The 14,841-nt window shown below is 47.2% G+C and overlaps 1 protein-coding gene across 3 annotated transcripts in view; it reads right to left on the bottom strand.

Annotated features, from left to right (window-relative positions):
• Positions 1 to 14,841, bottom strand: part of ACTR3B (actin related protein 3B) — a 1,003,497-nt gene that overhangs the window by 901,456 nt on the left and 87,200 nt on the right. For 2 of the 3 annotated variants that reach the window (XM_030826236.1, XM_030826237.1), the window contains 3 exons: positions 8,671 to 8,796; positions 7,311 to 7,394; positions 5,516 to 6,435 (listed from right to left, as the gene is read on the bottom strand). The exons of the other annotated variant lie outside the window; for it this stretch is intronic. In XM_030826236.1, coding sequence (XP_030682096.1) covers positions 6,340 to 6,435; positions 7,311 to 7,394; positions 8,671 to 8,796 — 306 coding nt within the window. In that variant the 3' untranslated portion in view covers positions 5,516 to 6,339. Of the gene's footprint in view, positions 1 to 5,515; positions 6,436 to 7,310; positions 7,395 to 8,670; positions 8,797 to 14,841 lie in introns of those variants that run through there. 3 annotated transcript variants of the gene reach the window in all.

Genomic DNA, 14,841 nt, shown 5'->3' with positions numbered 1-14,841 from the left:
ACAGTGATACTAAGATCAAGCTATAGTTTCTTTTCTTCTTTTTAAAAAGATTTCTGTCTGACCAAGTGAAATTGATGTAATTGCCAATTAGAACCCCATGCAATTATTTTGCCAATCAAGTTATATTTCTATTTAACAAGGGTGACAGTTACTTTTAAAAGAAACATTATGAAATATTCTTCAATTAAGTAAAGAATTATTTAACAGATGAATATTCTTAATGGGCCTCTCTTGTAGTTTTCAATAAGCTGTGCACTTGATTAACCCCACAAGCCTGTCTGGCACAATCGTAATTTCTACAAATGAGATAGAAAGGAGGGATCATAAAGAACAAATTAATCACTGAACGATCTGCACTTCAGTCACACGAGAGCTCATTATTCATATGAGCAAAGTTGTGGAATGAGCTACGACTACCATAAAACACAGGCACATCTTCGAGGATTCTGCAGGGTGATTGCTCCACCGGCCTCTGGCTGGCGGCACGGCAGACGCAGGCAGGCGGCAGCCTTAGATAAGCTTGATCCTCTACTCTTCAGGTTCCCAAAACCCTCCTGGAGTCCAAGCCCAAGAGTTAGATTTTATGATACCATTAAACTCTTAAGGTAACGATAGCTACATCCTGGGCGCTCACCATCCTACAGTTATCCAGACACACAATGTGTCTCCGCACCAGAGCACACGCAGCCCGGGAAAACCAGCGATGCCTTCTTCTTTTCAGATAGGAACTTAGTTAAGTGTCTAAGGGGCACCTACCGGGCCTGTGAAGGCCCCAGGGGGTCCCAAGATAAGCACCATATGGCCCCCATATTCCAAGACGTCAGTCCAGCGAGGGACACGGGTGTCATTGGTGCACTGGTAAAGAAGGGGCTGCCTTCTACACACAGAGGGGCAGTGGCAGAGGAGGGTGAACATCCCGGACAGGCAAGAGCACTCCAGGGAAGGGAACGAACACCTCCACGGGGGCCACTCAGGGTGCCTCCCACCATACTGCCCCCAAGTGGCAAGGCTATGGAACACGCACAGCCGAAAACAGAGACATCCTCACGTGGCTCAGACAGGATGACTCGGTCTGGAGCCCAATGGGGAGACAGCAGCCATGCAGGCAACCCAGGGCTCCAAGCGGCTTCCTTTTCCTTAGACGGACGATACAAGTGATTCGATCATATCAGCTGCAATGGTAAGAAAAGGCCCCATGAGTCTGCATTCTACAACTACACACTAGTATCTTTTTTCTAACCCTTTCTTAATGAAATTCCTAAAGGAATACAGTTCATGAATCTAAAATTCCCTTTTCCTATGCTGAAACTTTTTTTAAACACAATTTGGTAAGTAGAGCTCTTAAGACACAGCAGCTGCTTTGTAACAGAATAATAATAATGGCTAAAATTTACTGAACACTTATAGGGGCTAATTATGGTTCTAAGCACTCAGATTAACAACTGTCTTGTATTTGCCTTGTAACATAAAGCCAGTGCACCTGATAAGACATATATTAACAAAGCACTGTGCATAAAAATGAAAATAATTTTACATCTAAACATCCTGCATCAGTAGCTTCCTGGAACACGTTACATCCCGAGGGATCTGGATTCGAGGGGGATTTCCAGCTCCCCATGGCCATTCCCAAACTCTTTCTACCCTACTATCTGATGAAGTCATGCTGCAGATTCCTATCACTGGGTTTTACCACCCGGTCTCTCACTGGCTGCTATGACCTACTTCTACAAGACTGGAGAAAACAGATTCAATATGACTTCTCGGTGTCCTGGCTGTGTGGTTTTGGCAAGTTGTTGAATTTCTTTCAGCCACAGCTTTGCCGTCTGGAAAATGGGAGTAGCAATACCAACTTCACAGGGTTGTGTTCAGGTGAAAGGAGGCTACAAAGCATCACTCCCAACGTGGGGTCACTCTCGGCACAGTGCCCAGCTCACGGTCAGTGCTCAGCTCCTTGCCACCCCCAAGACTGAGGCACGACTTCAGGCAGCTTGGCCAGTCTTACTTTCATCTCCACCCCCACAGCCTCCTGCGTGAGCCAGCACCCACCGGACAACCTATCCAATGCCCTTCTCTCAAAATTCCCTACATTCTTCCATTTCCAGTGAATTTAATCTCTACACAGTCACCACTTCGATGACCCTGTTATTACTGAGAGGTGCTCCACCTCTGAAATCTTAATCAGTATCTTCTTCAGGACCACGACCTCCTAACCTTGAAGCCCAGGGCCTCCAGTCCTCAGACGCCTCCATTCCTCCCAATCTCTCATCTCCCTCTGCTCCCACCCTTCCTGGAGTCCGTGGTCCCTCGTGTTAGCAGCAGAGAAACCCCATCTACACCTGCCTGCCCCCAGGACACCTGCCCCACCCATCATCACACTTGCCTGGCAAAACCTAAACCCCAACCCCTAAGAAAGCCTCGCCTTCTTCCCTCCTCCATTTGGGCTACATGGAAATGGAAACTCAATCGGAGAGAGTCCTCCACCCACCTGCAGTTGGTCAACGCAAGCACCAGGTGCCTTCTGCGTGTCCCCTTCCTCCCTCTGTAAGCCACGCGATCACCTCCCCCGTTCTCAGCAGCCGATTGGGTCCTCTTCTACGGCCCCCACTTCAGGAGTCTTTTCTCTCATTTTTTCCCCAACCCTCACCATATGCAGAAACAAACTCATAAACTTCATGTTACTTAATCTAATCTTGGCTTAAAAGTTCATAAAACAGAAGCTAAACCCTCAGGAGCAGCTGATGAATATCCCCAAAGAAGTGAGAGGCTGTTCCCACAGGTGTGTTGGAAAGAGCAACTGAGCCAGCGGTCATATCTTCTTAGAAAGATAATGTTTGTTAAATATTCACATACTAGTTGCCAGATTTTTTTTTAAGTTAAGGCTATTCGTATAATATTCTCACCATCGTAAAGCTGAGTTTATGTCTAAATCTGTTAAATACGGCAAAGCAACTTCTGCACTTTTTAAGAAGGTGTCACTCTGTTGCCCAGGCTGGAGTGTGTGGCATGACCCTGGCTCCTGCAGCCTTCAGCTCCTGAGCTCAATGGATTCTCCCACCTCCACCTACCCAGTAGCTGGGACTACAGGTACTCACCACCACGCCTGGCTCCTGCATTATTAAAAGGTTTGTTTTAATAGTCCTAAAGACTATAGACTTATAATTTTAGAATTTAGCGGGTGTATTTGGTGAAATGTTTTTTACAGAAAACTGCTCACCTGGAGTTGTAATTTTGTCATAGGAGGTTGATTTTACCCATCAACTCTAGGAATACTTAACTCATTTCTATATTATGATCTAATTAATTCAACCTGAACAAAAGGTATGTGCAGATTTTATCAAAATTACTAACTGTAAACATTTTTCTTCCTTATAAAGTGACGGGTGCACATGACCATCACAGTTCATTTCTATCTATAGTATCTGCCAGGCTTACCGAATAAACAAAGAATTATAACTCACCTCTATTAACAGGAAAAGGACCATTACAATCCTCCCACAGATGAGCAAACAGAAAACAGGATCTCATTTGCTTAAGGAACAGCCAGAATTCGTATTCAGATATTTTTGAGTCAAAAACCCTTCCTTCTGCTCACAAGCCTTTCAGATCCAGCTATGCTGGCATTGCCTAAGGAGTTTAAAAACAAAAAGCAAAAATTGGATGCCTTCCCTGGGGCCCCTATTCTGATTCTCTTAATTTGGGATGGATCTTGCCCAGGGTTGAGAACCACAGCATCATACCTGTCACATTGTAATGGATCATTCTGTCCTGTCAATGTAGGTTTAAAACAAAATGTTCTCGGCCTGGCATGGTGGCTCACGCCTATAATCCCAGCACTTTGGTAGGCCAAGGCGGGCGGATTACCTGAGGTCGGAAGTTTGAGACCAGCCTGACCAACATGGAGAAACTTCATCTCTACTAAAAATACAAAATTAGCCAGGCACAGTGGTGCATGCCTGTAATCCCAGCTACTTGGGAGGCTGAGGCAGGAGAATCGCTTGAACCCAGGAGGCAGAGGTTGCAGTGAGCTGAGATCGCGCCATCGCACTTCAGCCTGGGGGACAAGATCCATCTTAAAACAATAAAAAAATAAAAAATAAAATTATATATATATTTTTTCTCCCAGTCCTTTAAATTGACAAACAGAAGTACAATCTCAAAGATCATCTTGTACCAAACAAGGAACATGGAAGCTTTGGGTATCCTGTGGTGGAAGGACAGGTTACAGAGTTCTAGCTTAGTCAGGCTGCCACAGCACTGACATACAGAGTGGTGTTATTCCGAGGGTTTGGAGAAGGTGCAACAAAGCACCTGCCAACGAACAGATGCAGAGCAGCAGTGGGAATGACGGTGCCCACTGTGAGATGTGCAAAGCATGCTGAATCGGGCGGGGCAGGGTGAAGGCGGGAGTATCAGGTAGGTCCCTGAATAGCATAGAACTAAGAGGAAAATGGCGTTAGAAGGAACGGCTCTTGCTACCGTGTTCAGGGTGCAAAGGTGTGAATGAAGGCAGGCAGACCAACCGGGAACTTGATGCAATAAAATGGCTGGAAGATCATGAGAAGCCAATGGTACAGCAATCCCGAGAAGCAGCAAATCCCCCAAGGGAATGCAGAGAAACACTATGGATGAGGGGAGAACCAGGTGGTACCAGACTCTTGACTGGGGAGACTGAGGGCCTAGCACAGTGACAATATCAGAGATTTGGTCAACTGAGGCTTGGTAAACTCAGATTTCACCATACTGAGTTCAACATTAAACTTATTTCTAAACTCAAATAATAACATAATTTTTTCTTATTTTTGTTTTTATTTAAGACATGGGGTCTCCCTCTGTCACCGAGGCTGGAATACAGTGGCTCAATCCCAGCTTACTGCAGCCTTGACCTCCTGGACTCAAGTGATCCTCCTGCCTCAGCCTTGTGAGGAGCTGGGACTTCAGGAGCACACCACTGCACCTGGCTACGTTTCTTTATGAAGGCAAATTTTCTGAGAACGAAACATACTTCATTCACCTCCTTTGAGAGTGAAACTAAGGAAAAATCTTTAAAACAGAACAAAAAAAATACTTAACAACTTAGAAGAAATGCCATAAATAACAATTTTTAAAGTAACATAATTCTAAGAATAATATGAAGAGTGAAATCAACCTAAATCTATTAATTGAGCAAATTACCTTTCAAGCTAGCAATCCATTCAGCAAACATCAGAGTAGTTACTGAAAGCTTACAGTCATGAATCCTGAACTTCTAGGAAGGAACATCAGAAATCATTAGGCACTCCTTCCCACTATACCCCAGATGCAAAAACTATCTCTGACGGGTTATCCAGACCCACGATACCCCCAGCGATGGAGTGGCCACTGCGAGGCAGGCAGCCCACACCATTCATGAAAAACATTTCCTCCCACAAGCTGGGTATTAATCAAATCCTCCAATGATGTAAAACGATGTCAATATTCTTTAAAAGAAGCACAGCGACAGGGAGAAAACCAACAGACGACCACACTACAGCAGAAAGATATTTATAAATATTCTAACAGCTTTTATTACAATGGTGCAAGGAAGTATTTCATCCAACACTCACCGACAACAAACCATCATCTTCTATAAAACAGCTCCAGAAAGTTCAAACAAAAAAAACTAAAAGATACATGATCTGTAGTAATTCTCATACAATACTGTTTAGTGTTCAAACTTCATGTCACTCCAATAAAGTATAATCATTTTCTAGCAAACATGTGGCAAAAAAGTTTGCTGTTTTATTTGTTTGCCTATAAACATATCAGAACATGCCTCACAATTAAAAACTTTGGATTACAGCACTCCATGACATCAGTATCTATTCGTGCTTAGTATCAGCCAGTTGTACCAAATACCATAAAATACAAAATGATAGGAAATATAAACATCGATTTGTATTTCAAGTTTAAACATTTTATTTACAAAAATAGGCTGGGAGGAAAAGGGTTTGCGCCCCCACATTCTCTCCTGGGACATAACGGTTTTGCGCCATTTTCTAATGTTGTTTTCTCTAACAATTTTCAAAGTCACATTTGGATTCCTTCAGACTTGTATTTGTCAGCTAGCAGCTCGGAGGAGGAGGAGGAGGGAGAGCGAGGGTGAGGAGGGCGGGCGAGGGAGGAGGCTGGCAGACAGCGGTCGGCACACGGATAAATGGCTTTTACTGAAGGGCCCACGCCGCGCCTCATGCACCGGCAATGCAAGCACGCTGCTGGGCAGCAACACCGACGTCGCTATTTACAGAACGGCGGCCTTCTCTGGGTTCTGAAGGACACCTGTTCCCCAGCGTGACACCATCGAATGACGCGTTCAGGCAGACACTAGGACATGACTCCGAAGACGGGGTTGTGGCGGCAGATGCTGGGCCCATACTCTTCATAGTCCTTCTTGGTGTGGCAGACCTGAAAGAACTCGGGCTACGAGAGGCAACAGGTGGACAGAAGGACACACATTTCAGAAGAAAGTCAAGGGAACCAGCTACTAAGCAGGCAAGACAATCTCCTCATCCCGGCCTCCACCCTCCCTCCCAGGACCGCTGCTATAAGATTTTACCTCTCTGATATACTAAACTACTAAATGGGGGGTTATTTCACTTTTTAGAAATTTCATCAGCCTCTATCTTCTTAGGACCAACCAATTGCTGGTCCGCCACTAACAATGTGTGAGCTATTCACAAATTTGAGGGGGAAAAGTAATAATTATTTGGGAAAGTCACTGGAATTAATGATTAATGCAGGATTTTTTTAGATTATTTTTGGATTCCACTTACCATGTTATCTGTAACCCCTAATTAGCAAGGACACGTGATAAATGTGTTGTGTGATTATTAAGATATAGTTTATACTGGGCCGGGCACAGAGGCTCACACCTGTAATCCCAGCACTTTGCGAGGCTAAGGGGGTGGATCACCTGAGGTCAGGACTTTGAGACCAGCCTGGCCAACGTAGCGAAACCCCATCTTTACTAAAAATACAACAAAAAAAAATTAGCCAGGCATGGTGCTGAACACCTGCAGTCCTAGCTACTCAGGAGGCTGAGGCAGGAGAATTGCTTAAACCCGGGAGGCAGAGGTTGCAGTGAGCTGAGATCGCGCCATTAAACTCCAGCCTGGGCAACAGAGTGAGACTCCATCTCAAAAAAATAAAAAAGATATAGTTTATATCTTACAGAATTGTCTGTTTAGAGCCACACGATTAGGGCACACACTATTTCACCTTCATAGACAATATTTACCCAAACTCAACAGAGAGCACAGGAATGGAAACACAGAGCCCTCGAGAGTGGGACTTACAGTTGAGGCCAGCATGGAGCCTCCGAACCACACTGCATAGCGCTGCATGTGATGCGTGACCACCTGGACCTCCACAGGCTTTGGCTGGAAGAGAAAGCAGCTCTCACTTACTCCACACACACAGACACATCTGTGATCCAATCATCCCCCAGCTGACGAGACCACAGCTTCACCTGGGGCCACCCTCCTCTGACTGGCACAAGCACAACCTCACACCCAGCACTCAGTGACTCTCTGCCCCTGCTGCCAAATCCCCTCTAAGACCTACCAGAATCCCAGCCCCCAGGGCTCAAAGGAACACAGTGCGCCCGGCAAGCAGAACCTCCCTCTCACACAAGGCTGAAAGCGTTAAAGTTCAAAAGCACAAAATCCAAGCAATTAACCACGCTGCTTTTTTTTTTTTTTTTTTTTTTTTTTTTTTTTTTTTTTGACCAAACCTATCAGATGTTCTGGCACTGTAGAGATCATCCCAAATAAGATTAACCATCCTCAAAATAATAAAAAAAACTGCGCTTTTCTGGCCAGGCACAGTGGCTCACACCTGTAATCCCAGCACTTTCGGAGGCTGAGGCAGGCAGATCACAAGGTCAGGAGATCGAGACCATCCTGGCTAACATGGTGAAACCCCGTCTCTACTAAAAATACAAAAAATTAGCCGGGCGTGGTGGTGGGCACCTGTAGTCCCAGCTACTCAACAGGCTGAGGCAGGAGAATGGTGTGAACCCGGGAGGCAGAGCTTGCCGTGAGCCGAGATCTCGCCACTGCACTCCAGCCTGGGCGACAGAGAGAGACTCTGTCTCAAGAAAAAAGAAAAAGAAAAGAAAAGAAACTGTGCTCTTCCAACAGTGGGCTCGTGGGATCTCTTCCTTGCGCCCACTGCCCCCATCAAAGCCCACTCTTGGTTAGAAGCCCACAGTGATCACCAGCTACTTAAGAATTACTATCTTGGAGAAACGCCTTATAACTCCCTGCTAACATTAGTTATTCTCATTTAATGAGAACATTTCCGAAGGACATGAAAGATCCTCACCGTAAATTAGTCCTATCTCCTTGGGACACTGGTCATTACACCCCATGCCTGATCTCTTACGACATAAAAGGAAACTGCTGGCAGGCATGACCAGGGAGAGTGTGAAGCTGCCATTGCTGTGTCGCCAGGACCATTGGTCTGAACTACCAGCCTGGAAGGACCACAGGCAGCAAACCTCTGTGGTCATGTCACAATGCAGCTCAGAAAGCGATAAACACTTGTTTTTATTTCACGTGGCTCAGACAAGCTCCTTCGGCTCTGTGTCAGGAGGGCCCGAGTCAGGACTGGTGCAGAAGCCCCAGGCACCGCGTGGAGGCCCCTGGCTCCTACCTTGATCCTCCCGCCGCTAAGCTCCTCGCTGAGCCGCAGCCTAGCATCCACCACTCTCTTCAAATCCCTCTGCAGTCGGCGTCCGAAATCCCTGAACATGGTGGAGCCTCCTGAGAGAACCACATTCTACAAGACAGAGGGAGCCTTGGGTAAAATCGCCCGCCCATAGTTCCAGGAACCACCCACAACAGAACTCCCACAAGTCCAACTGCTTGTGGGCACCACACACCGGCCCTATGAAAGACGCGAACAGAAGCAAACTTAATGCTATTGGAAAAGTGTAGATTTCTTTTTATGGAGACAACGTGCCACAGATGACACATTCCTCAATTACAGCAAAGCAAAAACAAGGCGATTCTGCTCCCTCATGCTCCCCCGCCAACCCCTCACATGGACCAGGAAGCCAAAACAAACAACAAAACCGTCCAGCTGACTTGAGCCAAAATAACACCGGCTCTCCCGCTGCTCCGCCTTAACCATCACTGGGGGAAAGTCTTCTAATGGGTGCTTGAAGCTTCTCAGAAGGACGATCTTGGGAAGAACGCATCCAAGCTACCAGCAGGAACACTCTCAGGTGAGCCACCCAGCCATCACTGCCCTCCAGGGCCAAGACTCGCTCGGTGGCCACCCCAGAAGCTCAGTGGGGGGCTGAGGAAGGGGAAGCACTCGCCTGTCCCGCTCCGCCTGCCCAGAACCTGAACCAGCCCTCTCTCCAGCATCTCCGTGTCGTCGACCCTGCCTGCCTGTCAGTCATCCACACCGTCGGCTCCTGACCTGCAGCCACTGACATCCTCATGGTTTGACGGCCCAGGTCACCAGAGCAGCCGGTCCTCTTCTGATGTATGTCAGAGGCCACAGTGGCCTCACCTACGTCACTCACCTCTCGCCCTCTCACCATGGGGCACTGTATCATCTCACACCCTCACAAGATGAGGATGGGTAAGTACGGTACAGAAAGATATTTTAGACAGAGAGAGAGACCACATTTATATAACTTTTCATGCAGTATATTGTTACAATAATTATTCTATTTTAGTAGTTACTGCTGTTCAGAAATCTCTTACTGTGCCTAATTTCTAAATTAAACTTTATCATAGGTATGTACGTACAAGAAAAAACATGGTATATATAGGATTCAGTACCATCTGCAGTTTCAGGCACCCACCAGGGGTCTTGAATCATATCCCCACTGACAAGGGGGACTAGTGTATCTCCTGATTGAACTTTCTTAGAGAAAACACCTTATGTGAAAACTACATAAGGAAATTAATCCTTCAAGGAGTCAAAGAGCCCTATTTCCTTTAAGACCCTCTAAATATGTTAGCTCTTCCCAAGTTCCTGAGCAACTGCAGAGCTCTCTGCTTTCAGGCACTCCTGCCAGTCAGCTCTGGGTGTGTGAACAGTGAGTCCCTCACCAAGTTTACAGGTAAGCAGAAGTCACAGGGAATCAGTACGGAAAAAAAATGCACTTTTCTGTCCCTAGCAACCCAGGTTCTAAGTTATATGACATGAGAGTAGTCCGTTCCTGCTTACTGCTGTTCTGGGGAAAGACAGCCAGCACTGAGTGCAAAGAGGATCATTGTTCTCTAACGGCAACTCCTAGAACTGCTGTGACAGCACCCACGTGGACTCAGGATTAGATAGTAAAGTCAGAGCAGGAAGAATGAAAGGGGGCAGAAGCCATGGGAAGCCACCAGTGATCTGACCTTCCCCATGGGGAAGCCACCAGTGATCTGACCTTCTACCTGGAGAAGCCACCAGTGATCTGGCCTTCCCCGTGGGGAAGCCACCAGTGATCTGACCTTCCCCGTGGGGAAGCCACCAGTGATCTGACCTTCCCCGTGAGGAAGCCACCAGTGATCTGACCTTCCCCGTGGGGAAGCCACCAGTGATCTGACCTTCTACCTGGAGAAGCCACCAGTGATCTGGCCTTCCCCGTGGGGAAGCCACCAGTGATCTGACCTTCCCCGTGGGGAAGCCACCAGTGATCTGACCTTCCACGTGGGGAAGCCACCAGTGATCTGACCTTCCCCGTGGGGAAGCCACCAGTGACCTGACCTTCTACCTGGAGAAGCCACCAGTGATCTGGCCTTCTACCTGGAGAAGCTGGCCTTCCACCTGGAGAAGTGACCAGTGATCTGGCCTTCCACCTGGGAGTGCCACCAGTGACCTGGTCTTCCACCTGGAGAAGCCACCAGGGATCTGGCCTTTCACCTGGAGAAGCCACCAGTGACCTCGTCTTCCACCTGGGATCTGCTGCAATTCTACCCTGAGTGTCTGTATAGAGCAATCTCACCTCTGATTACCTGCCAGCAGCAGATGTTAGACAAATCATCTAACATGCTGTAGCTGCTCCAGTTGCTAAGGTGAAAGGCTGTCAGGGGCTAAAGAAGCCATGTACAACCCTTTCAATGCAACAACTGTTTTGCTTATCCGTAGTGGGGAATACCAAAAACATTATGCACAGGACCTTTTTATTAGCTTGTCAACTGTCATTAGTGTTAGTGTATTTTATGTGTGGCCCAAGAGTTTCTTCTTCTTCTAATGTGGCCCAGGGATGCCAAAAGGTTGGACACCCCTGGGCTAAAGCTTCTAGAGTGGCTTGGCAGGGACAGAGCCTCACAAAACTGTGCCACAATATTTTGTTATCAGCTTCGAGAAGGTCAAGGCTAATACATTGTTAAGGGAGGATCTGAGCTTGGCCTTCAAGGACAGGAACTGGGGTGGTTCTGAGGCCACCCTTCCAGGGCTCTCTGCAGCGGTGAGAGATCCTCCGGAACCAACACCTGCCCCATTCCTTGGTGTCTGCCCCACACTTCTACTCACAGGGAACAGCCCTGAACACAGCAGACCCTCTAAGGGGTACCACGCCTTAAGGAGACTATCTGATCATGAACACACTGAATAAAATACGTGCCAATGGTTTTCTGCCCCGAGAACTCTGCAGTCTGTCCTCATCTGGGGGTTTCACTGCTACACACTTGTGTGCTTTCTCAAAACTCCGTCAGCCTGGCCAACCGAGAAAACCACTGTCACGTCCATTTCTCGAGAGGCAACCCCCTGACGCCCCTCGTCACAGGGAGATCATGAGGTCACTGGGCATCTGCCTTCTTGACCCATTTTAAGTCTAGTTTTCAAGCCAACATCCTGTCCCAGGATCAGCATCATGAATAATCACTGTTGTCCTCTGCCACCCTGTGGAGAAATCTCTCATGACCAACCTGAGAGCGCCTGGCTCCTGTCAGAGTCTAGGGACCATCAACCACAGCTGCAGCTATGGAAACGTCGAACTCAGGGGAGCCCCTGGGTACCAACGCTCAGGTAAGATGTCACCAAAAGGAGAGGACTGGCAGGAACAAGTCCCTGACAGACAGGGTGACAGCTTGAAATCACATAAACAGGGTTATATTCTGATTCCTGGCTTCCTTCAGATGGGTCTTCTGGCCTGGTGACTCTTTCAGACACACTGCATACCTAGTTACCATAATATCAAGAATCATAACTTAAAAGCATCTTGGTATTTTGATCATCTCATCTTAGAATAAGCTTCAACTGACCCCTGGTCCTGCTCTCTCATGACTGGCCACGCTGGCCGATGATACACTGGAGAGACAGACCCTGGCTTATATCCAATTAAGAATTAAGTGAGGACTGGGGAAGAGCAAGGATGGGTCAATGCTTGGAATTAGACATTTCTAAGGGTGCTTTTGCTGAGGTTTTGGGGTTTTTTTTTTTTTTTGTTCTTTTGCTATTGTTTTTCATTTACTTTTTTAGAGCCCACCACAGACAACTCCTTTAAAACTTTTCCAGGCTAAGATTCCTACAGCCTCCTCGCTCTCTGGCAGGGAACGCTGCGGCCTTGGTCTCCTAACAGCCCTTAAGTCAGGCGATCCCAAACAGTGTCCCAAGGAAGCCTGGGGAGTCTGAGAGCTCTCCCTTGGCCCACTGCAGTGCAGGAGAGGGGCCACAGGGCCAGGTTCCTTGACTGTCACCCCAGACTTGGTGAGTTTATCCTTCCCAAGACGACTGTCGAAGACATGGGTCTGCTTCTCACTGTAACACCCAATGGCCGACACAGCACCGTGGGCACACCTGCTGCCTCATCTCAAAATTCTGGGCTATTGTTATTCTGAAGGATAATCTGTCTGAAGGATAATCTGAGGGGTACACAGTCCATTCACACCTCTAAGGCTTCTAAATTCTATCACTGGATCCAAAAGTCCCAGGGGAATGCTCCCTGTCTGCTCAGCATTCTTTCAGTATTCACTCACAAGACTGTTCACCCTCTGAACTTGCACTGCGAGCCATTAGAAGATACGGCGGGAAGAAATGCCCATCATTATCCACTGTAGGGATGGGTGAAGGAGGTGTTCTTAGTGAGGGTCTAAAGAAGAAATTGCTCTCAGGTCTCAGTGTCAGAAAAAGCTGGGCCTCTTCAGAAAACCCACTGGCCTTAATCATATGTCCCAGGGGCCTTGTGTCTGCCGAGCAGCTCAGAGCCATGAGGGGCCTCTCCCATAGCTAGGTGCGACCACAGAAGTGTGTACATGCTCTGTGCTCATCTGACCCTGCTGCGCTATTCTGCCGCCCTCACTTCTCCTCACCCAGATTCCTTCAGCTACTTCATCCTTGTATATTGGATATACTTTCCTGCCTGTTTCAAATTTTCCACACTAGAAGGCAGGCAGGCAGGAGGGGGCAGGGATGTGGGTTTCTAAGGACAGACAAATAGAGCCGAAGCCCAGCTGCATGATCTTCAGGCAAAATACGGTTAATTGTTCAATGAGTTTATGAAAGGATGCTGGGTTCTCATTTATGAATTCCTTTCTTCCTTCAGTAATTGAAGGACAAACTTCAATAGCCTAAACATCCCTGTGATCGGCAGCAAAACATCCCACTGCATTCAGCAGGCAGTTGCTGTGTTAAAGACACTGAGCTACAAACGCGAAGAAAACATCACGGTGAGTCCTGCGGAGCAGACTGCGGCCCGGGCGCTGGGGCTCGCTGCGGGCTGCGGCCCGGGCGCTAGGACTCACTGGGATGCTTGAAGGAGATGCCTCAACCTCCCCAACCTAGAGATACCTAAAAGTTCAGAAATGTAAACAGGGAACTTTAAAACACATACTTTGTCATTCTGAGGATCTGCATCTTTATAACAATCATTTGAATGTTTTAAATGCATTCATTTCAGATTTTTCCTCTAAAAAGCAATTCTATTTGTTTCCTACACTGAAAATAAATAAAACAAAAATCATTTCATGGCTGAATCTTTATTTTCACTTAAGAAAATGCCCAGTAAGACAGCTGCAGGTGGAAGCTACGACTATGCTGAGCTCTCAGCGGGGGACTAAGGCAGGCAGGGCCCTGGCCGAGGGCAGATCATCCGTCAGGAGTCCCTGTACTCCACTGTTCCTGGGCGCCGGGAGAGCTGCACACACCACCCCATGAGTAGGCCCCTAAAACAGAGCCAAGTCACTTCAGGAGTGGCATCCATCCCAAGAGATTCTGTGAGGGGAGGTCACAACCCAGCAACAGGCGGGGGCCAAACAGCCCTCATTTGCGCTGCTCCTTTGTGATTCAGAATCCCTGCTTCCTCACCGTGAAACATCGCGTGAGCTCCAAGTGTCCAGCTCAGCACGGAATAGAGCTCCTTGCGGTCAGCACTCTGCATGGGCACCATTAGCATGGCCACAGACAGTGAACTTTAAAACTAGGCAACAAATAAAACCTGAAGACAACACTGCATGAATACTGGCAAGATTCGGGATGGCCTGTGCCATCAAGGTGCTTCTGGAGAAGTTAGAAAACTCAGAAAGGAACATCATGAGCTCAGAAAGTACTCAGCAAATGACAAGAATGTGGAACAGGAGAGAAGAAGAAGGGCAAAAAATGAAAACACTAACTGAGGGGTGCTCTGAGTCCAGGTTATAATGTATATTATATTACCCAGCATATACTGTATATAAATGTATATTAAAACTTCAAAGCAAAGACGAGTTGAAAACTTTAAAAGTCCCTAAACCAAGTCAATTAAGACACTCACAGTTGCAGGTGGTGGATGGCAAGTGGACAAGATGGTCTCACCAACCAGGTCAACCACTGTATGAGAGCTCACCGGTTGTACTAATTTCCTCTAAATCCTCTCAGATTTACTTCTGGCCTAGAAGTAGA

The sequence above is a fragment of the Nomascus leucogenys genome, chromosome 13, assembly GCF_006542625.1.
Source record: "Nomascus leucogenys isolate Asia chromosome 13, Asia_NLE_v1, whole genome shotgun sequence".
NCBI lineage: Eukaryota > Metazoa > Chordata > Mammalia > Primates > Hylobatidae > Nomascus > Nomascus leucogenys.
This window is presented reverse-complemented; position numbering and strand designations above follow the sequence as displayed.